The sequence below is a fragment of the Tupaia chinensis genome, unplaced genomic scaffold (assembly GCF_000334495.1).
Source record: "Tupaia chinensis unplaced genomic scaffold, TupChi_1.0 Scaffold143982_1, whole genome shotgun sequence".
NCBI classification, from domain to species: domain Eukaryota; kingdom Metazoa; phylum Chordata; class Mammalia; order Scandentia; family Tupaiidae; genus Tupaia; species Tupaia belangeri.
Window position 1 is genome coordinate 98,831 of NW_006203833.1, and position 22,583 is coordinate 121,413.

The following is a 22,583-nucleotide window of genomic DNA, read 5'->3' on the forward strand; positions in this document are numbered from 1 at the left end:
AAAAACTATTTTTACTGATGCAATATGCTACACATGCAGATTAAATTTTCAAAACATTTTTAGGAACTATGAATGTTAAAACAATTACCTGCAAGCTGTGCCAATCGATCATGCAGCTTATATAATGTGTTCATCATAAGATTCTTTTCACTTTCCTAAAAGTAGAAAAACTTACTATGAAATATACAATTCCAAGGAAGAAAACGTGCCAAATAATTCTTATTCAAAAACAAAGACAATAAATGAATTCAAAAATAATAGAAGCTACATAATCAGAACAACAAATTCATAGTTAAACAATGGTTACCATTACCATATGATTACCATTACCCCAGAGCCTAATGGTTAAGGGAACAGAATCAGACATGGTAAACTGCAGTTCAAATGCCAGCCCCTTATCTAAGCATCTAAATTATTAGTCTAAATATTTTATTTTCTTGAGGATAATCCAAAAATTGACATTGGGTCAGCCAAGTGGCATGGTGGTTAATGTGGCTGGATCACACACGACTGATTGACTGATTCAAGTCCTAGACTTGGCAACTTGAAAAACACCAGGTACACGTGTGTGCATGCCCAAAATCCCAAGGAGAGAGTAGAGGAGGACTGTGGTGCGACCATTTCCCCCTAGATAGTGCTTTCTCTCTCCTTCCTCCCTTCTCCCCCGTGTGTGCACATAATTCCACACACTCTGTAACAAATGAAACAAAAAAAGTGACTAAGTCTAGTGCTATCAAAAAATCTCCCCCAACCATCAAAGCAATGCTCCCGACTGCTCATCTATATAATGTAGCGGCATGTTGTTATGATGAGACTATTTTCTTCATCAAGGCTGCCCTTCATGTTTTGTTTTAATCAGCCTCAACCATATAAAACTACGGAAATGAGTACTGGCACTTTGATACTCATCTCCTAGGCTCTGAAAGTGGTCCTACATAAACTTATATGAACCATTAAAGTAAGAAAACATTGAATGAATATCAATCAATAAGGAATTAAAACTGTTCTCTCAGTAAAGTGAGAGACCCAGTGAACAAGACAGTCCCTGTTCTCAAGGATTTTCTACCCTTGAGATAAATACATTAAAAAATGTATTGTTATAGTTGCAAAGTATAATGTAAATATAGAAGAGGAAATGGGAATACCCATTTATAAAACAGAATATATGAACTGGGTTTCATAAGAAGAACAAAACTGAACAGCATTCCAGGCAGAAGGAACATTACAGATAAGGCACAAAGGCATGAAAACACTAGTTTTCTTCCAAAACCAGTGGCCTATGGGCCAGCCCCAGAGCCAAGTGGTTAAGGGAACAGAATTCTACATGGCCAATTGCAGTTCAAATGCCAGCCCCCATAGCTTGAAAAACACACCAGGCAAATCCTGACAGGATGGAGAAATAGAGAAGAGATTGTGGGGTGACCACATCCCATTGGAAGGTATATTCTCCCTCTCCTGCTGCTCTCTTTCTGGCAAACACACGTACCCTCTGGAAATTAAAAAAAAAAAAAAAAAACCCTAAAAATATCTCAGTCCCATTGGAGGGTACATTCTCCCTCTCCTGCTCTCTTTCTGGCAAACACACGTACCCTCTGGAAATTAAAAAAAAAAAAAAAAAACCCTAAAAATATCTCAGTAGTCTAGTTTGACTCAGGAAAGTAGAAAAATAGTTCAGAATTACATGTCAGAGAGCCTCAGATATCTTAAGAGTTTGAGTTCATTTTGAAAATTTAGAAAAAAGTAAAACACATTTGTGTATCAGGAATATTACTCTGATCTGAAATGTATAGGATTGCCTAAAAACAGAAATAAAAATGGAGTCCAGAAAGGGCATTATTACAATCTAAATACCCTGACACATAGTCTAAAGCAAAGAGACCTCCCAACTTAATAATTGCAATTGGGGTTGGCAGGTGTTATGGTGGTTAGGGCACTAGAGTCCCCAACATGGCTTACTGCAGTCCGAGTCCCAGATTGGCGGCTTGCTTTCTCACTTTCCCTCTCTTTCTCTGTCTCTTTCTTTAATCGAAATAACAGATAATAATAAATAAAATAATTCTAAAAAAAAAAATCAACAATTAAGAGACACTGGCTATAACCAATTAAGGAGGGTAAGACAAGTGAGGGGATAATAGCTTATCATACTAAGTGAAATAAATTCATGACTCATCAGCAGACTGTGTCTTTATTATTTCCTTTCTTCCTGAAGTGTCTGGCAAAACAGGATTACTGGATGAATATGGCCTTGGAACAAATTCAGATGGGACAGAAAAAGCTGAGAAAGTAACATTTCTATGTCTAATGACATGCAACTTTGTTCATTCATCCATCCATTTTCATGCTGTATTTCAGAAACAGAAAAGAGTAAGTTTGTACATTATGGGTAGCATACTTTTGCCGGTGCAGCTTTCATCAGTGACAATAGAAAACACATAGAAGGCTCCAAGATTCTACTACAGTGCCTAATTTTATTTCAGATTGCTGATAAGAGATAAGTTACTTGTTCCTTCAGTTGCCTTCTAATCCTTTTACCTTTTATTTGTTTCAGCTCAACTCTCTCTCAAGTAGACCCTGAATCAAGCCAGTCCTTATCATCACGTAAGATTCAAAATCTAAACTACAAAAATCAGATATCAAAAAGTAAGAGTAGGGGCTAAAATACAGAATTCTGAAAGCTTACAAATCTGTGATACATTAAACTACAAAATTGGTTTACTGAGTAAATTCAACATACTAGGATAAGCAGTTCTAGTGATAGTCCAGCATATGAATTTGACATTAAAACCAACATGAATCTGATAAAGCTTTGGAATTAAATAGCTAAAAATACTGAAATTTGTTTCCCCTCTGGAAGAGGATTTTTATTTTTTGTATGTCCGGATCATTCTCATTTCCACACCTCTTTCAAAAAAACAAAACAAAGTTTGAACATTTGGCACTCTGATTACAACTTCAATGAACATAAGAGATCTGGGACTATACATAATTCATCTTTTGATTCACAAGTATCAATACTGGACTAGATAAGTAGAAGAAATTATAAAACCTAACCAGATGGGACTGCATCTCAAAAGGAATGACCTACACATTGTTTCATTCTCATACAAAGAATTTAGGTACTCCAAAAGCTCAATTGTAATTTTTTCAAGAATTATTTTTCTGATGAAAACTAAAAGAGCATCTATCAGTATCTCAACTGGGATCTCAACTGCTACCCAAACGACCAACTAAATTATAATTTAGTTATGTTTTTATGATATACATTAAGTGAACAAATCTATTTTGAGAAATAGAAAGGCTTTGGCTCAATTATTTTTAGTACCATTATACTAAACCAGCAGGAAATCTGAAAAGTATGTAAATCAGTTTTGCTATTTATTTATATTTTTTAAATCTTATCCATGTCAGAGAGAGAGAGAGAGGAAAACCAAGTCCTCATCCCAGTGTGATCCATCTTCCAACCTTCCAGTTGGCCAGGATCAACATTACATTTCAGGTCAACCTGAGATTTCAAATACAGTCTCCCATGTGGCTCCAGACTGTAGGACCGTACCCTACCACCTATACCCCTGCCACCACAGTTGGGCCACACTTCAATGTTTAAATTTACTCTGTTACTGATTTATGGTCTTGTTACGCCCTTCTATTCTAACGGCTTTTCAGATTGTCTCTTGATATCCGAACTTGAATTGTGGCTAACCACAGTGCTAACTACAGGCTTGCCCTAATGGCTTATCAAACAAGGTAAAAGGGAAACAAATAAATATATATTTAGAGTAAGCTTTCAAGTAGCATCTGATTAAACAAAACCTAATTTTATAATATGAATTTGCTACGTACTAATGGGCTGCTCTAGTAAGGTACAGCTTTTCGCTTACTAACACAAGAAGGGGTCTTCAAACAGTTCATGAAAAATGCACATTATTAAAGAAAATCGTGAATAGATTTCAATTTTTTATGCATCAAAATAAACTTGTACTTGAATCTCATGTTTCCACAAAAATTTTAAAGTCCTCTCATGTCATTCTCTAAAGCAAACTTTATTTGAGGAGGTAAACTACATAGTGACTCTAGTGAATTTTCTCATACAGTGTCACCTTTGAAATATTTCCCTCTGGGGTCAGCAGGTGGCATGGTGGTTGAGGCACTCGACCTCCCAAATGGACAGCCACAGTTCGAGTCCCAGATATGACTTGCTTTCCCCTCTCTCTCTTTGTATGTCTCTGGTCAAATTACAATAAATAAATAAATAATAAAATTTCTTTTAAGAATAATAAATAAATGTTTTCCTGTTCTATCCTCCACCAATTTTCTCAAGGACATTCTTAACTCTTTTCAGCTTATCTTTACTTTTCTTATTTTTTAAAAAAAGAATTATTTAACTTTATTTACTTATTTTAATTTGACCAAGAGAGGGGCAGAATGAGAGAGCGCACGCGAGAGAGAAAGTGAAAGTAAGAAAGCAAGCCACCAGGTCCGCTTGAACCACAGTCGCCCACATGGGAGTCCAGCACCCTGAACCTCATACCACTTGCTGGCCCCCATCTTATCTTTCATTAGATGTTAAAGGATTTGAAACACTCAACATTGTGCCTGCCACAGAATAAGTAATATTAAATGAACTGGCACTGTCTTCATTACAATGATTATTATTCAAAAGTTCAGAACTTGTTTCCACCATGGGGAAAATCATACACAAGAAAACAGTCTTATATTTCCAATGTTCAGTGAGTATATACTGTACTAAACTTAAAGCAAGTACTATAACAGTGTTACACTTACTATTCCAACTGATAGTCAATCTTATTTTCAATAAATAGCACTATAATAGAATATTACTGACCATAGTCATTTGTTAGTTCTACTCTAATGATCTACTGTAAAATTCTGTGAATCTGATTACACATTATTACACATTCTTCAGTATAACAAATACTATCTTCTATATAGGCTTGTATGATTATCAGTTCCTATAATAAAAACATTAACAACTACTTAGGTATTATAAGCTTTAGTGTATTCATCTTTGAAGTATCTATAATAATAATAAAACATTTTATGTTAAGTATAAATTAGGTTAAAATTAATTTTATAGAATCCTTTTTTTAAAAAAGAGGATCTTAAATAGGTAATCTTAAATATAACATTTTCTTTCTAAATTCTTTGCTTTTCTTATGGCTGATTAGGTATGCCAATGCTCAAAAGATTCAAAGAAGGATAAAATAAAGAGGACAAAAATTGCTAAGGTATCCAACAACTTAAGACAACAGATATACTGATAATATAAGACCAGATCCACCAATGACATGCTACCTCCCTTTTACCTGGCAGTTGGCTTTTATATTGAAGTGATAAATGGTTCAAGCCCTTAGGAGAAAATCTGTGTCAAGCTATATATAAGAAATATTCAGAATAACAAAATATATATTTTTTCAGATTAAAAGAAACTTGAAAATTACTACTGTTAGTTGAAAATCATCCTAATATTTATCATATAAAATATGACAAAATATCAGTATTACGGTCTTTTACTTACTTGTATTTCTCCAAATGTTTCATCAAAGGGGTTTTTCACTATCAAGGAAAGAAAAGAGAGAATTATTAGTATCGCTTAAGAACTACAGTCCCCCCCACAGCCCTCTGAAATGTCACCACATACTTTACAAAAACTGAATGTAAGTATCCAAACAAGATATAAACAAAGTGATGATAATAAAGAGTTTAGAAGTAATTTTTCAGACTCAGTATACCTATTCCTCTCGATTTGAATTTGTGGTTTTCTCCATAATCATAGACAGCAGGTGTTCTGGTGTCAGAGGTGCTAAGATCAAGTAGCAGCTCTACCACTTATTAGAAAAGTCTCCTTGGGGACCAGCAGATGGCATAATGGTTACATCACTAGATTCCTACATAGTTGACCACAGTTCAAGTCCCAGACCTGGTGACTTAAAACTCTTTCTGGGGTGTGTGTGTGTATGCCCAAAATCCTGAGAAGAGACTGGAGGAGAGAGGACTGAGGTGTGGCCATCCTCTCTGAGGGACGATTTTTCGTTTTCTCTCTGTCTCTCTGGTAAGTATATGCACCCGATAGCAAAAATCTCTCTTTTTTAAAAAAAGAAAACTAGGGACCAGCAGTTAGTGTAATGGCTATGTTGCTGGACTCCCACGTAGTCGACCGTGGTTCGCGTCCCAGACCCGGTGGCTTAAAACTCACACCGGGCAGGTGTGCGTGCATGCCGAAGATCCCAAGAAGAGAATGGAGGAGAAGGGATGGCGTGGCCATCCCCCCGGGGGGTGATTTCTCGTTTTCTGTCTGTCTGTCTGGCGAGCGCACGCGCCCTATAGCAAAAACCTCTCCACAAAAAAAAAAAAAAAAGTCTCCTTAAACTAATATCTACTTAGCCATTCTAAGTTGTAATTTCTTCTATAAAGGATGGAAAACAATATACCTGCCTTATATAAAGGGACTTCAAAGAAGTTCATGGAAAAATCAAATTAAAGTATGGGTTTATTTTGGTGCCAAAAAAAAAAAAACCTATTCAGTTTGTTTTCAAACTATGAATTTTCCATGAGCTTTTTGAAGAAACCCTGCATAGCAGTTGTCAGATTAAATGAGATACATCATATAAAATCCTTGGCATTATGTCAAGCACTTAATATGCACTCAATATATATTACCCATTTTATTACTGTTAATGACTATATTATTGTTTTTACCCAAATGTGGTTTCTCAAAAATAAAGACTAAATATATTTAACAACTTAAGAAAATCTACAAAATGCCTTAAAACTAAAGAATTTATTTAGAATTCTGACTTCTCATCTTTTTTAAAATCCCAACTTCTTAATTCTTGCTGACACTTGGAAAAGTAGAAAAGAAAAAAGAACCATACAATAGCTAAAAATTAAGTTTTGGTATTAACCTCAAATTTCAAATAAAATGTTACATTACAAGAAAATGATTTACCACTTCCCACAAATCCCTCTACTTCCAACCCAGCAAAACAAAAAAACAAACAAGTTTATGGAGGAATATGTAGCATCTCTCCTAGTTATTATTCAGAACCTTCTCCTTATCATCTCTTTTAATACTATACACAAAAGTTAAAACCTTTTAGATACCTGAAAACTCTCACGTACTTTACACAGATTATATATTTGTACAAGATAATCCAAGTCACAACTGAGATAGCTTACAAAGTAGTTCACACTGACCAGGTTTCCTTTCTGAAATGGTTTTCTATTTTTACTTGAGAAAACAGGAAGTCCCAGAGAAACCAGGAACTGCTTGATTCTAAGAAAGTTCATATGTGAGACCAGTTTAACAAGGTACAATAATAAAAGCAAGGAAAAAATGTATCCTGTTATCATCAAAAAAAGATTTTGCTAATGGATTTTTAGACAATATTTCTCTATATAACAAAAGGATTTTAATGCTGGGAAAGAGAACTTTTGCAAGATCAAAGGTACTGAAAAGAGGCATAAGAAGAAAAAATAATAGTAACTCAAAGATTACATAAAATGTTAAGAATTGGAACACACAGACTAAGAAGTTATATTTATTTATTCATTTATTTCTTAAAGAGGTCTTTGCCTTATCACAGGACAAGAGAAAGAAACAGTGAGAAGACAAGTAAGAAATCACCCCTGGGAAGACGGCCACATCTCTTCTCCTCTACATTCCTCCCAGGACCTTGGACACGTGCCCTGAGTGATATTCAAGCCACCAGGTCCGGGATTTGAAATGCGGTTGGTTGTGTTTAAGTCCAGCATCCAAACTACCAGACCATCTTCTGGTCCCCTAAAAAGATATTTTTTTAAAAAAAAATTGGGACCAGGAGATGGCATAATGATTACATCACTGGACTCCCACATGGACAATGGTGGTTTGAGTCCCAAACCCGGAGGCTTGAAACTCATGCTGGGAACATGTGCATGCATGGCCAAGATCCTGGAGGAAAATGGAGGAGGAACTGCAATGAGGTCATCCACCCTGAGGGGTGATTTCTCACTTTCTGTCTTTCCAGCAAATATGCCCTATAGCAAAAATCTCTCTTAAAAAAAAAAAAAAAAAGGTTACAATCAAAACAATAAAAAATGACAAGTGCTGGCGAGGCAATGATGAAAGGGAATCTTAACACTCTTAGAATGTACATTAGTATAACCACTGTGGAAAACAATATGGAGGTTCTTTAAGAACCTACATATAGAATTACCATATGATCCAGTAATCCCACTCCTTGGTATTTACACAAAGGATAGGAAAGCACTTAGTCAAAAAGACACTCACACATCCACGTTTATTGTAGTATTACTTACAATTACATGGAATCAACCTAAGTGCCCAAGAATTAGATTGAAAACCTATGGTGCTTACGTACTATGAGATACTACTCAACTATAAGAAATAATAAGACCCTGTCATCTAATTCAAAGTGAATGAATATAGAAGACTTAATGTTAAGCAAGGTAAGTTACTCTCTGAAAGACACATTGTGTATCTCTGCTTAATATATATACTGAATGCCTACACTCCGTGGCAAAAATGGAAAGATCCGAAGACAGGACAGTAGGAAGAATAAGTGTAGATACCAGACACTGTAAGAAGGGGGAGTGAGTGGTAGACAGTAGGAAGGAGGAGCAAGGGAAGAAACACTTAACAGTCAAACGAATGTGAAGTTCTCTGTTGAAAATGATGTAAGTGGTAATATCTTTGATTTGACTGTCATGTACTGCATGCATACTTTGAAAAACCATCCTGTGAGTTATAGAGATATACAATGACGGAATGTAAATATATTTTAATAATAAGTATAACTGTAAATTATAGGTGTTCTACCAACAGACTGCTCTTCTGGGAGTTTCCCTCACAATAGACAGGTCATTCATGTCTCTATGCCTGGAGCTAAGAATAATGCTGGACATAAACAAACGTCTGAAAAGTGCTAGTTGTGTTATCTAGGCTGAATCCACTTTAATTTACTTTGTGTGTATTAGTGAGGCAGAAGTAAATGCTGCAAGAAGCGAGAGGAGGGTATATTCTGAGCAACTGGAAAGGGACACAAACAGGGTAACACAGATAACGCTATTTCTGTTGAAAATATTGCTTTTACCCTCCCCCATCTTTTTCTTTTAAAGTTTAAGTCATGATAGACAGCATGTGAAAAAGAGACAGAAAGAGAGGAAGACCTTCAAAAAGGTCTACTCATGTTATGATTCCCCTTTTACAGTCCTCTAGCACCTCAGGATCTTGAACATGCCTACAAGCACACACCCAACAGAATGTTTTTAAACCTACCCAGGGATCTGAACTTTAGTTGGCCATGTGGCTTCCAGCAATGCAGTTCGGTTTGCTTCTAACTGTTCTATAGGCTGGGCCTGCTCTGCCTTTCATATCTTTCTAGCAGATTACTGCCTCTTGTCCAGTAGGCTGAGACAACTAAGAGTATGTATCTAAAGAGCCAAGGAGAATATTTTCTGCCCTACGTAGTTTCTGCTAAAAAAATTTCCTCTAATGACAATTGTCACCTATTAAATTAGCAGGCAGACCTATTAACAAGCTGAGATTCAGTTGTAGAAGTAAACTCCATCTAAAACAAGCAACACTTTTTTTTTTTTTGAGAGGTTTTTGCTATAGGGCGTGTGCGCTCGCCAGACAGACAGAGAGAGACATAGAGACAGAAAGTGAGAAATCACCCCCCCAGAAGGGATGGTCACGCCGCAATCCCTTCTCCTCCATTCTCCTCTCGGGATCTTGGGCACGCACACACACGTGCCCGGCGTGAGTAAAACAAGCAACTCTAATAATCTATAAGCCCCCAAATGTCTGAAATATCTTTATACATCTAACTTTCTTCCCCAAAATCATTTCAGTATTTCTAAGAACATAGTCATATCTTACATCCCACCAATTATCTAGTCTTTAAAGGAAACAAGACATATTGCTTTTTTCTTTTTCTTTTTTTTGGAGAGATTTTTGCTATAGGGTGCGTGTGCTAGCCAGAAAGACAGAGGAGACAGAGAGATAGAAAGCGAGAAATCATCCCCCGGGGGGGGTGGTCATGCCGCAATCCCTTCTCCTCCATTCTCCTCTTGGGATCTTGGGCATGCACACACATGCGCCCGGCATAAGTTTAAGCCACCAGGTCCGGGACTTGGATCATGGTCAACTCAACTACATGTCAGTGACATAGCCATTATGCTAACTGCTGGTTCCAAGACATATTGTTTATTGAAAAAAAAAAAAAGTTTTAAAGTTTTTGCCATGTGTGTACTCACCTGGGAGGAAGAGAGGGAGGGAGAGACAGAGGTTAAGTGAGAAATCGCCCTCCAGGACGGATGGTCACGCAGCAATCTCTACTCCTCAATTTTCCTGCTGGGATTTTGGGCACACACACACGCTCACACATCCACAGTGACTTTTAAGCCTCCGGGTCTGGGACTTGAACTGCACTCATGTATGTGGGAGTCTAGCACCTTTACCACTATGCCATCTGCTGGCCCCATTTACTGAAAATATTTAACATGCCTTCCCAATTAAGCAACTTAGAGGAAATCTTATTTCAAAAGCATCCCACAACAAAAATTTGTCATTTCATTACTATTTAGTCCTTTTTCTAAGGAGGGACCTGAGAGTGAATTATTGTTCTAATCCTTTAACCTAAAGCATTGATAATGTCTAGATGGTACTTCCATCCCTTAAAGGCACAACACATTGAAGTTATTTCTGATCTGCTGCTGTCTTACTTTATACCATACCCCCAAATAGCTCCTTGAGCTATTTTTTCCCAAATTCTTTCAGTTTGTCCACTTCTTCCATTTTTTTTGTTCAGATTATTTCAAACTTCAAATATACCAAACTTCTCTTTGTAAATGCTCTTAATATTTTGACTTCTTTCTCTATCAACTATCCTAATGTATAAAAATCAAATTTCCAAACTGTTACTTAATGAGATCCTCAAAATTTTCCAATTGTCTCCCATCACGTTTTGCTTCAAGGAACTAATCTCAGCTTGTGATACTTATTTATAAGACACATACTGATTCTTCTTCTGCAAGCCTCTTCCTCACTAATTCAAAAAATCTTACTAGTTTTACTGATCCTTCCATAAAGTACAAACTTTTTCCATTCTGTTAAGCTGAAATCAAGTTTGTTAACCATTAAAAATTCCCAATTTGGAACCAGTCTATAGCATGGTAGTTAAGGCAGCTGGATCCCACATGGCCAATTACACATTCGAGTCCTGGAGCCAGGAGCTTGAAAAACATACTAGCACATGTGTGTGCATACTAAGTATGTAATGAACAAACAGAAGCTTGAAGGCATCCTGAAATCTACTGTTAATAGCTTCACCAATGCCAAAAACATGTACATCTATAGTCCTTATCACCCAACATTCATTTCATCTGAATAAAAAGGTGACTACAAAGGCCAGAAGGTGGCATCATGAGTAAGGCCGCCCACATGGCCGACCAAGGTTTGAGTTCCAGACTTAACAACTTGCTTTCTCATTTTCTCTGTCTCTCTCTGGTGAGTACACATACTCCATAACAAAGTAAGTAGTAATTATTATAATTGCAATAAATAATTCAAAAAATTACTTTTAGTGAAATCTTAGTGTATGCCAGGAAAATGCTGTTGCCATGTACTCAAGAGGTACTTAACTTAATCCTCACAACACCACTATTTTAGACAGGTATCATCCCTTTTCTTGCAGACAGAGACAGTGAGACATAATTAGGTTAGACTGCTTCTTTGAGACAGTTTCATAAGCTAAGATTCAAAAGGATGAGATTCAACTGGGGGTACTTTCTCCCTGTTTCACTGTTTCTGTCTTTGGTGAATGCTCACACCCTCTGGCAATTACAAAACTTAAATTTAGAAAGACTGCTTCAATAGAAAATCACTAACAGAAAAAAAAAATGTTCAATCTCAACAAAATAAGATGCAAGCCTACCAAGTTTGACTCCTCAGTCTTCATTCTTCTCATTACAGAAATGACAACTACCTGAGCTAGGCTTAGGTACAGGAGTGAGGCAATTTCATCTGGAAAAGTTCCCACTTTAAGTCCAAAGACCTACTTGATATGAGAGGCACACACTCTTGATCTGAGGTTGCCAAAAGCTGGGGTAAATTATGGCATTAATACCCAATTGGGTGTGTAGTCTCAGTCAGTGTCACTCTCTCTCTTGCTCACTCATGAAAGAAATAAACTTTTAAAAAGGGAGGAGATGGCCCCATACCCTACTGGTTAAGGGAACGCAACCCACATGGCTTACCAGTTGGGATCCCAGCCCTGGCAGCTCAAAATATGCACCAGGTATGTATTTATTCCAAGTGCACCAAAAATTCCAACAGGATGGAGAAATGGAGAAGGCGTGACATGACCACGGTGCAGAGGAGGTGCTTTATTCCTTTCCAACTCTGTCTGTCTGTCTCTCTCTCTCTGACAAGTACACATATCCTCTGGCAATTAAAAAGAAAAGAAATACATAAAATAATTGTCCTATTTGGTTTAAAGAAAGCAATCTTCTCTAGAATCTTCATATTTTGAATCATTAAACTGTAATCTCCTCATGGTGCATTTTTTTAAAATTTTTTTTATTTTTTATTTTTTGGAGAGGTTTTTGCTATAGGGCGCGTGCACTCGCCAGACAGACAGAGAGAGACAGAGAGACAGAAAGCGAGAAATCACCCCCCAGGAGGGATGGCCACACCGCAATCCCTTCTCCTCCAGTCTCCTCTCAAGATCTTGGGCACGCACGCACGCACACGCGCCCAGCGTGAGTTTTAAGCCACCGGGTCCAGGACGCGAACCGCGGTCGACTACATGGGAGTCCAGCGACATAGCCATTACGCTAACTGCTGGTCCCTCTCATGGTGCATTTTAAAAATAACCAAAACAGGGATAAGGGAAAAAAAAATCACTGTTGTTGTCTAGCAAAAGATTTTCCATGATATATCAAAATATAAAGTGTCCTACCATGAGCAAAATTAATCACTCCCCTTCTCTCTGTTGCCATAGCACTCTGTTCACATAACTGTTTTAGAACTAACCACAGGGAATCAGTTTTTTTTTTAAAAAAAAATCATACTTTCTGATTTAGTACTATACCATATCTAAACAGTATCTTCATTTGATTTCATCTTACAACATAAGATATTCAATGGACCAGCAGATAGGAAAACAGTTATGTCGCTGGACTTCCAAATGGCTAACCACGATTCAAGTCCCAGACTGGGAGGCTTGAAACTCATGACAGGCATGTGTGCGTATGAGCCCAAGATCTCAAGAGACAAATGGAGGAGGAGGGATTATGGCAGGGCCACATGGCCATCCCCCAGAGAGTGATTTCTCACTTACTTTCTCTCTCTCTCTCTCTCTCTCTCCCCCTCCCTCCCTCCCTCCCTCCCTCTGACCAGCACATGAGCCTTATAGCAAAAAGCTCTCTTCAAAAAAAAAAAAAAAAAAAAAGGATATGCACAAAGGTATCAAGTGCCTACTATGTGCCATTCATTATGCTAGCTGAAGAAGATTACAAAATGACTATATATATAAATATATATACACCCCCTTAAGAAATTCAATCTGGAGGGCAACAACTGCAGACGTGATCTTTCAAGGGCTGTCTCTTATCATTCTAAAATTTTATGACCTTAAAGCTAGGTTTTAGTCATGAAAATTCAAGTCATCTAGGCAGTTAAATTCAGCTGCTTAACTGGTCAGTTCTCTCTCAAGGTTGCACCTTTTTGTAAGTAGAGATACAAATATTAAAACAGAACATAACTAAATGTGAAAAAGGTGGGGAATGGAGTGGTGAGGAAGAATGTTTCCACCAGCTGCAGAACATTACACCTGTGTGGCAAACACTTTTGCATTTCACCATCAGTTATGCTGATCTAAAATTATCTAAAATGAAGAGTGAACAACAAGATTTGCAGCATGTTTTGCCCATTTGTTCCTTGAAAGTTCTCCAATTGTTTTGTAACTTTATTAAATATACAGTCATTCTACAAGAGAAAAGCAGTTCACCATTTAATGTATCATGTTGTCCACTGGCATCCACTGGGAACTGGTCCCTCTGCAGATACTAAAATCTGTGAATGCTCAGGTCAAAGTGATACAGTATTTGCATGTAACCTACTCATATCTTTCTGCACATCCTTCTCCCATATATTTTAAATCATCTCTAGGTTACTTAAAATAAGTAAAACAATGTAAATGATATGTAAATAGTTGTTATACCATACTGTTTAAGAAATAATAACAAAGAAAAAAGTCTACACAGTTCAGTACCGAAGTACTCATATACCTAGACAACAACTCAATTTTCTAAATAGCAGTTGGGATATGGAAATGTGGATACAAAGGGAAGATTATAACTGTACTTAAAAAGTCACTATAAATAATGGGATTTAATCAGCAAACAAAATAGATAAATTTTATGGACAAAAGATATCTATTACTGTTGGGAACCAGCAGTTAGCGTAATGGCTATGTCGCTGGACTCCCATGTAGTTGACCGCGGTTCACGTCCCGGACCCGGTGGCTTAAAACTCACGCCGGGCGTGTGTGCGTGCGTGCCCAAGATCCCGGGAGGAGAATGGAGGAGAAGGGATTGCGGCGTGACCATCCCCCCTGGGGGGTGATTTCTCGCTTTCTGTCTCTATGTCTCTCTCTGTCTGTCTGGCGAGCGCACACGCCCTATAGTGGAAAAAAAAAAAAAACCTCTCAAAAAAAAAAAAAAAGATATCTATTACTGTCTACTATAAAACTTGCTTAAGGTAAACTCTTGTACCACACTTTGTTCTACTCATTAAAAAACCCTTCCACAATCTCACTTATCTATCTGTATTTACAGACGTACAAATGTAAATAGGGAAAATGAGTGAATGAGAGGGAAGGAGAGCAGAACTTAACTGCTTCTCCACTTATACCCTATGGGATTCTCAATTTTTTGTCTATATACTTTAAGAAAGGCAACACTCTCAAGCTACCCGCAAATAAGCTATTCCTTAAAAATAACAAAAAGTGGGACCAGCAGTTAGCATAATGGCTATGTCACTGGACTCTCATGTAGTTGACCGCGGTTCGAGTCCTGGACCCGGTGGCTTAAATTCACACTGGGCACATGTACATGCGTGCCCAAGATCCCAAGAGGAGAAGGGAGGAGTGGAGACTGCAGCGTGGCCATCCCCTCTTGGGGGGGGTGATTTCTCGCTTTCTGTCTCTCTGTCTGGTGAGCGCATGTGCCCTATAGCAAAAAAAATAAATAAATAAAAAATAACAGAAAGTACACATTGATTTTATCTTACAAAGACTTTAAATGTGGGGTTCGAAGAGCTAAGATGTAAAAAAAAATGAAAACTGTGAGTTCCAAGGGAAAAAAGGAATTAAATTTGCTAATACTCTTATTGTTTTATTGGTTTTTCTTTTTTTTATCCCCACCTAGAGGACATGTACGCTTACCAGAGATAGAGAAAGGGAGAGGGTACCCCTCAATGGGGCACTGTCATGCCATGATCCTTTCTCCTCTATTTCTCTATATTGTTGGGATTTGGGGCAAACATGCATGCATGTACACCTGGTCTGTTTCTCAAACTACACAGGTCAAGATTCAAACTGTATGGTAGGCCATATGGGACCTAGCTGCATTAACCACCAGGCCATAGAAACAGCCCTTAGTTATAACAAAGAACATTATGGTCTCTTTCAACCTTATGATCATTTGAAAGTCTCACATTTGCTCACCACAAAAACTAACATTCCCCAGGGGGAAAAACTGGATCAGACTATAATTGAAATTATTTATCTTTACTCAAGCACAAATTTTACACTGTAATTGTTCCCTAAATAGGGAAATCTCTGTAAGAAAAAGATGTAAGAAAGACTTCTAGCCACAGGATGTTCAACAGTGTTTATGAAACATATTCTATATACCATTTTCTGAGAACATGCTGCTTTAGAAATAGAGATGGAGATAAACCAGTAACTACGATATACAAAGTGATGGATACCACTAAAAGAAATCTATGGCGAAAACAATCTAAACAGTGATATAGTACTGACTGGGCATGAGGAACTTTTTTTGGAGAGGTTTTTGCTATAGGGCACGTGCGCTCGCCAGAAAGAGGGAGACAGACAGACAGAAAGCGGGATCTTGGGCACGCACACACACACGTCCGGCATGAGTTTTAAGCCACAGGGTCCGGGACTCAAACTGCAGTCGGCTACATGCTACATGAGAGTCCAGCGGCATAGCCATTACGCTAACTGTTGGTCCCTCCTTTTTTTTTTTTTTTTTTTTGGCCTGAGGGAACTTTTGGAGATAAAGATAATGTTCTATATCTGTGGGATTTTTTATATAGCTACATCATTTCTCAAAACCTGTACACCAGTACAATAAAGATTACATCTCACAGTATGCATAAAGCTTATGTCACTGGACTTGCATGTAGGTGATCGTGGTTCAAATCCCAGACCAGTGGCTGAAACCTCACACCGGGCATGTGTTTGCCCTAAATCCCGAGAGAAGAATGGAGAAGATGACTGCAGTCTAGAAATCCCCCCAGGGGCTAAGTTCTCACTTTCTGTCTGTCTCTCCAACAAGTGCATGTGCCCTACAGCAAAAATTTCTCTAAAAACAAAATAATTGAGGGACCAGCAGTTGGCGTAATGGCTATGTCACTGAACTCCCATGTAGTTGACCACAGTTTGAGTCTTGGACCTGGTGGCTTGAACTCACGCCGGGCGTGTGTGCGTGTGTGCCCAAGATCCCGAAAGGAGAATGGAGGGGAAGGGATTGCGGCATGGCCATGCCCCCGGGGGGTGATTTCTCGCTTTCTATCTCTATGGCTCTCTCTTTCTGGCAAGCGCATGCGTCCTATAGCAAAAACCTCCCAAAATAAATAAAATAAATAAATAAATAAATAATTGAAACTACATGCAAAATTTACCTCAAAAAATGTTTTACTCTTGTTAATAAAATACACAATGTATATAAGGTAAAATAATCTAATGTCTTCAACTTGCTTTGAAATACATGTTTTAAAAAAGAAGGATGGAGAAAATGATGGGTAAGATCCATAATATAGCAAACAGAAAAAAATGTCAACTAAAAGAATTGAAGTAATGAGTACAGGAGTATTAACACAATTCTTTCAACTTCCTGTTTGAAATTTTTCAAAATAAATTATAAGATGTTAAGGGATTCAAACCACTTAGTTGGCCATGTGGGATCTAGGTCCCTTACAGGAGGCCAGGGGTCCAGCCTGTCTGACTAATTTCATCAGCTGTCATTTACCACAATATTGGGAAAAAAACAGTAAAAGAACATATTCAAATTATGACAAAGTAATATGTCTACCTAAATTATGGGAGCTTTTCTTACTACACTGCTCAAAGTCTTAACGTTTGTGTGATCTGCTTTTCACTACTTTCAACGGATCTCTTCCTGAAACTGTTTTTGTACATATACCAGTTAAAGAATTATGCTACTGCATGGTGACAAGTGAAAAGAAAAATAAAGCAAGTCAATCTGCAAAGGTTAAATACAAACCTATAAATAATACCAAGCATCTGTGCAACAGCTAACTTAGTACTCAAAAGAAATTTATGCTAATGAATACTGTCATTTATTAAAAATGGTATCAGTGCACTGAACTAGGAGTTTTGTTTTTTGTTGTTGTTTTTATTTAAGGTTTTTGCCACAGAGCATGTACACTCCAACTGAGACAGAGAGAAAGAGGGACAATGAGAAATCATGGTCAGCTATGTAGGAGTTCAGCACGATTTTAAACATCAACTATTACATACTAGAAGTGAACTATAACATTCCTCAAGGTTTACATTACAATAATATAAGTGAAACTGTTTTATTAAAAAGTCTGTTCTGGAATCAGCAGTTAGCGTAATGGCTATGTTGCTGGACTCCCATGTAGTCGACCGCGGTTCGTGTCCCAGACCCGGTGGCTTAAAACTCACGCCGGGCACGTGTGCGTGCGTGCCCAAGATCCTGAGAGGAGAAGGGATTGTGGCATGGCCATCCCCCCTGGGGGGTGATTTCTCGCTTTCTGTCTCTCCGTCTCTCTCTGTCTGTCTGGCGAGCGCATGCGCCCTATAGCAAAAACTTCTCCAAAAAAAAAAAAAAGTCTATTCTGAAAAAAATATTGCTAAATGAGAATTTGGAGATCCAGAAGGGATCTGTGATATACTGTGCTCACACAAAAGCAACATGCATTTCCCACACAATTAAATAAAATCTGTCAGGGGCCAGCAGTTGGTGTAATGGCTATGTCGCTAGACTCCCATAGTCTACTGCAGTTTGAGTCCCGGACCAGGTCGCTTAAACTTACACTGGGCGCATGTGCATGTCCAAGATCCCGAGAGGAGAATGGAGGAGAATGGATTGGCGTGGCTGTCTCCCCCGGGGGGGGATTTCTGGCTTTCTGTCTCTGTCTCTCTCTGTCTTTCTGGTGAGAGCACACGCCCTATAACAAAAACCTCGCCCCACCAAAAAAAAAAAATAAAATTTTTTAAAAAATAGAATCAGTCATCTTACTAACATTCTAAGGTTCAATGTGTTTAACATTTTAAATGACTATCACCAATTCATTTTGTTTAGGACAAAGACAATATGCAAATTAAAAAAAGAAAATCTACAAAGGGATAAAGAGGTGAATAAAACTTATATGGTAGTTTTCAGTTCATTCATGAAATGCGGAAAAACAGCACAATTCTGATAAGGAACAGAGCATTAGATACATATATTGGCAAAGCACAGAGGCTGAAGTATGACTAAAACAAAATTTGAAGCTAAGAAATTCCTATCACTGACTATGAGAAATGTGTCTAATGGTTACACTTATCTTGACTTTGGCTCTAAAAGAAAGTAAATGAGAAGTCATTTAGGAGATAGAGATACTTAGGCATGTTATTACTAGGTCAAAAACAAACAAACAAAAAAACAGAATAGAACAGCTATATGTGGTAAACTGGGCTAAATATGACTTTTTTGTTGGTTATCATGTATAAAACTATCATATATAAAACTTTGAAAGTAAAAACTATCCTTCCACATAAAACATACATCATACACTTGAATCATACCAGATTCTCCCCTATTACCTAACACCTGCTTCTAACTCTCACAACTTCTACTTGTAGTGGGGTGAGAAAATACAAATGAGTATGTGTGGATGAATGCTAAAATAAATAAATAAATAAATCATGGATTTCCCCACAACAAACAAATCATGCTTTTACAGCCAATAAGCACAATTTGTAAACATACTATTGTATTAAAGCCCATACTAAAGCCATTAGTGTGAGGCTGACTATAAGCACAGCTACTACATAAGCAAACCAAAACCCAATTCAACATGAACTGTTAAACAAAACTTAAGCTGAAACAATCAGAAATTACCAACTAACTTCTAGCTAATTAGTTGATCAAACAAATATAGTCTGCCTTAAATTCTTTTTTTTATTTTTTAAGGAAGATTTTTGCTATAGGGTACGTGCACTCACCAGACAGACAGAGACAGACAGAGAGATAGAAAGCGAGAAATCACCCCCCAGGGGGGATGGCCACGCCACAATCCCTTCTCCTCCATTCTCCTCTTGGGATTTTAGGCACACACACATACCTGGAGTGAGTTTTAACTGTGGTCCAGGACTTAAACCACAGCTGACTACATGGGAGACCCACAATGTAACCAGAATGTCATCTGCTGGTCCCTATTCTGTCTTAACTTCTCTGTCCAGCCTATACAAGCTCAGTGCCTGTGCTGCTACCTCTTCTGGTTCTGAGTGCTGCTCGATTTATGAATCATGCTTTGCCCACATAAACTACGCTAAAACTTAATTGTTCATAAAATTTCTCTTTTGGGATCAGCAGATGGTGTAACATAGTCAATCACAGTTTGAGTCCTGGATCTGGTGGCTTAAACCTCACACTAGGCACATGTGCACACATGCCCCAAATCCCAAGAGCAGCATGGAGGAGGAGGGATTGCAGCTTGGCCATCCTCCACCCCCAGGGGTGATTTCTCTCTTTCTGTCTCTCTGGTGAGTACCCACATCCTACAGCAAAAATCTCTCTAAAAACATTAACTAAAAAAAAAAAAAAAATTCTCTTTGAATAGTCCTGAATAGAGGTGAGGATCTAAAGGTGATTACTCAATGATGACTGCCGCCCTCTTCAATGGGTAAACAGTTAGAGGTGCCCTACTCACCTGAGCTCACTGCTTCTCACACATGTGGCAATCAACCCTGGCAGGTCATTCTAGGATACAAGCTCCAGAACCTCTGCCAACTTCTCTGTTTGAGCACTTTGATACACGCAGGATCTGGAAGTTGCAACATAAACTAGACTAAATCTAAAAGACGGTCTCCAGTATGGAAGGGAGAAATCAGGGAATTATATCTAAATACATGGAGTCTAGAATTCCTCAAACTGGAAGTCTTGCCAATTTCTATTTCTTTTTTCTAGAAAGAGTCTTGCTATGTCATTATCTTCATGCCTTAGTCCTCAGTAACTTGGACTAACACACCAACATGCATGGCTTTTCAGAGTGCACCAGGAATCAAACCCCAGGCGTCTCACTTGGCAGGCTGAAACAGTGTCTACCAGGGTGGGTTGCCACAGCTGGGCCCAGTCAATTTCCTATATAAGAGAACTATAGACCCACAACTTGTGGTCATTTATAGAGAAATGGGTAAACCTTACCAAAAGCAATTCATAGTGGCCACAGTATAAGAGCTTTATTTTTAATTATTTCTTATTCGTATTTAATTGTTTAACCTAAATAAAAACTGTTCATTTACAAGGAACATTACAAAGGAAAGGAAGAGTAAGCAGATGGCATAGTGGCTAAGGCACTAGACTCCCACATGGCTGACTACAGTTCAGCAGCTTGCTTTCTCATTTTCCCTCTTTCTCTGTTCTCTTTGGTGAGTATACATGACCTATAGCAAATTTAAAAAATAATAATAAAATAATCCTAAAAAAAAAAGGGGGGGGGAGAGAAGAAGAAGAAAGGAAAGGATCCAAAAGAGCTGAGAAACAACTTTTTTGGGTTTGACTGGCAGGCTTCTAAATCAAGCAAAATTTGCCTCTCTTAAAGAGTCCTTCAAAAATATCTATGAGGGTCACTAGATGGCAGAGCAGTCACACTGCTAGACTCCCACATGGCCCACGATGGTTCAAGTCTCAGATCTGGTGGCTTCAAAATCACAACAGACTCATATAAATCATGTACACAATTCCAGTAGGAGATTGGAGAAAGGGCTTTGGCATGACTATTTCCCTAGGGGGTGATTTTTCACTTTCCCTCTCACTGTGTCTCCCCTCCCTACAAAGTGCATGTGCCCTAAGGCAAAAATCTCTCATAAAAAAAGAAAAAAAAAGACCTATGAAAAACTTACATTCGGAGCCAGTCAAGTAGCATGGCAGTTACAGTGGCTGGACCCCACATGGTTGACAGTGCAGTTTGGGTCCAGGATCTAACAGCTTGAAAAACATGAAACATGCCAGGTGCATGTGCATGCATTCCCAAAATCTCAAATCCCAAGAGGAGAATGGAGCAGAAGAGACTGCAGAGTGGCCAGCCCTCTCCTATACCCACGCCTCTTCCACTCCCACTCCCAGCCCATCTTTCTCAGGCAAGCACACATAGCCTATGGCAAAAAACAAAAAAGAAGAAAAAGAAAAAATTTACATATTGACTGGCCTAACTCTGATCACACTTTCTATCTTTCTATCCTCCTCTGCTCACTCAAATTTGCGAACTTTTTAGCTCAGTTACTGTCTGACTCCAAAGATGTAAAGAAAGCTAGAGGAATGCCTTATAAGGTTAAGTCCTCAGATCAACCAAGACCTGCTTCTTTAATTGCTTTTACACCTTGGTCAAAATCTTGAGCTAAAAGCAAGTGGTAGGTTTCCCTATCCCAAAAGAAGAATCACAAAAATCCAATGAGAAATTTTGAATCCTCATTGAAGCACATGATCCAGAAATCCTTGATCTCTCTAGCAAGATTGTCTCTAAAATAAGCCTTTCTGGCGACCAGCAGATGGTGTAATGGCTACATAGCTGGATTCCCATGTAGTGGACTGTGGTTCGAGTCCTGGACCTGGTGGCTTAAACTCACACTGGGCACATGTGCGTGTGTGCCCAAGATCCCGAGAGGAGAATGGAGGAGAAGGAATTGCAGCATGGCCATCCTCCCATTGGGGGTGATGTCTCACTTTCTGTCTCTCTCTTTCTGTTTTTCTGGCAAGTGCATGTGCCCTATAGCAAAAACCTCTTCAAAAAAATGCCCTTCTGGCATAAGGACTATTTTCAGCCAGTTATTTTTAGGCTGTTTTGTAAAAGAAATTTACATTTTTGAAAATTTTCATCTCTATCTGTAAAGCTGTCTTCCTCTCCGGACCAAGAAAAGAACTACATCACTAGAAACTCCCACCAATAAAGCAAGCATTGACTTAAAACTACCCAAGAATTCTTAACTTATTTACTATGCTTTTCCAGGCAAAGTTATATTCACTGGGCTTATATCATTCTTTCCTTGTTTCAGCAAATA

The 22,583-nt window shown here is 38.2% G+C and overlaps 1 protein-coding gene across 1 annotated transcript in view; it reads right to left on the bottom strand.

Annotated features, from left to right (window-relative positions):
* Nucleotides 1–22,583, bottom strand: part of LEMD3 (LEM domain containing 3) — a gene marked incomplete at its 5' end in the record, with an annotated part of 79,597 nt that overhangs the window by 36,835 nt on the left and 20,179 nt on the right. The window contains 2 exon segments of the mRNA XM_014583017.2: nucleotides 89–155; nucleotides 5,537–5,574. Of these exon segments, the coding sequence (XP_014438503.1) occupies nucleotides 89–155; nucleotides 5,537–5,574 (105 nt within the window).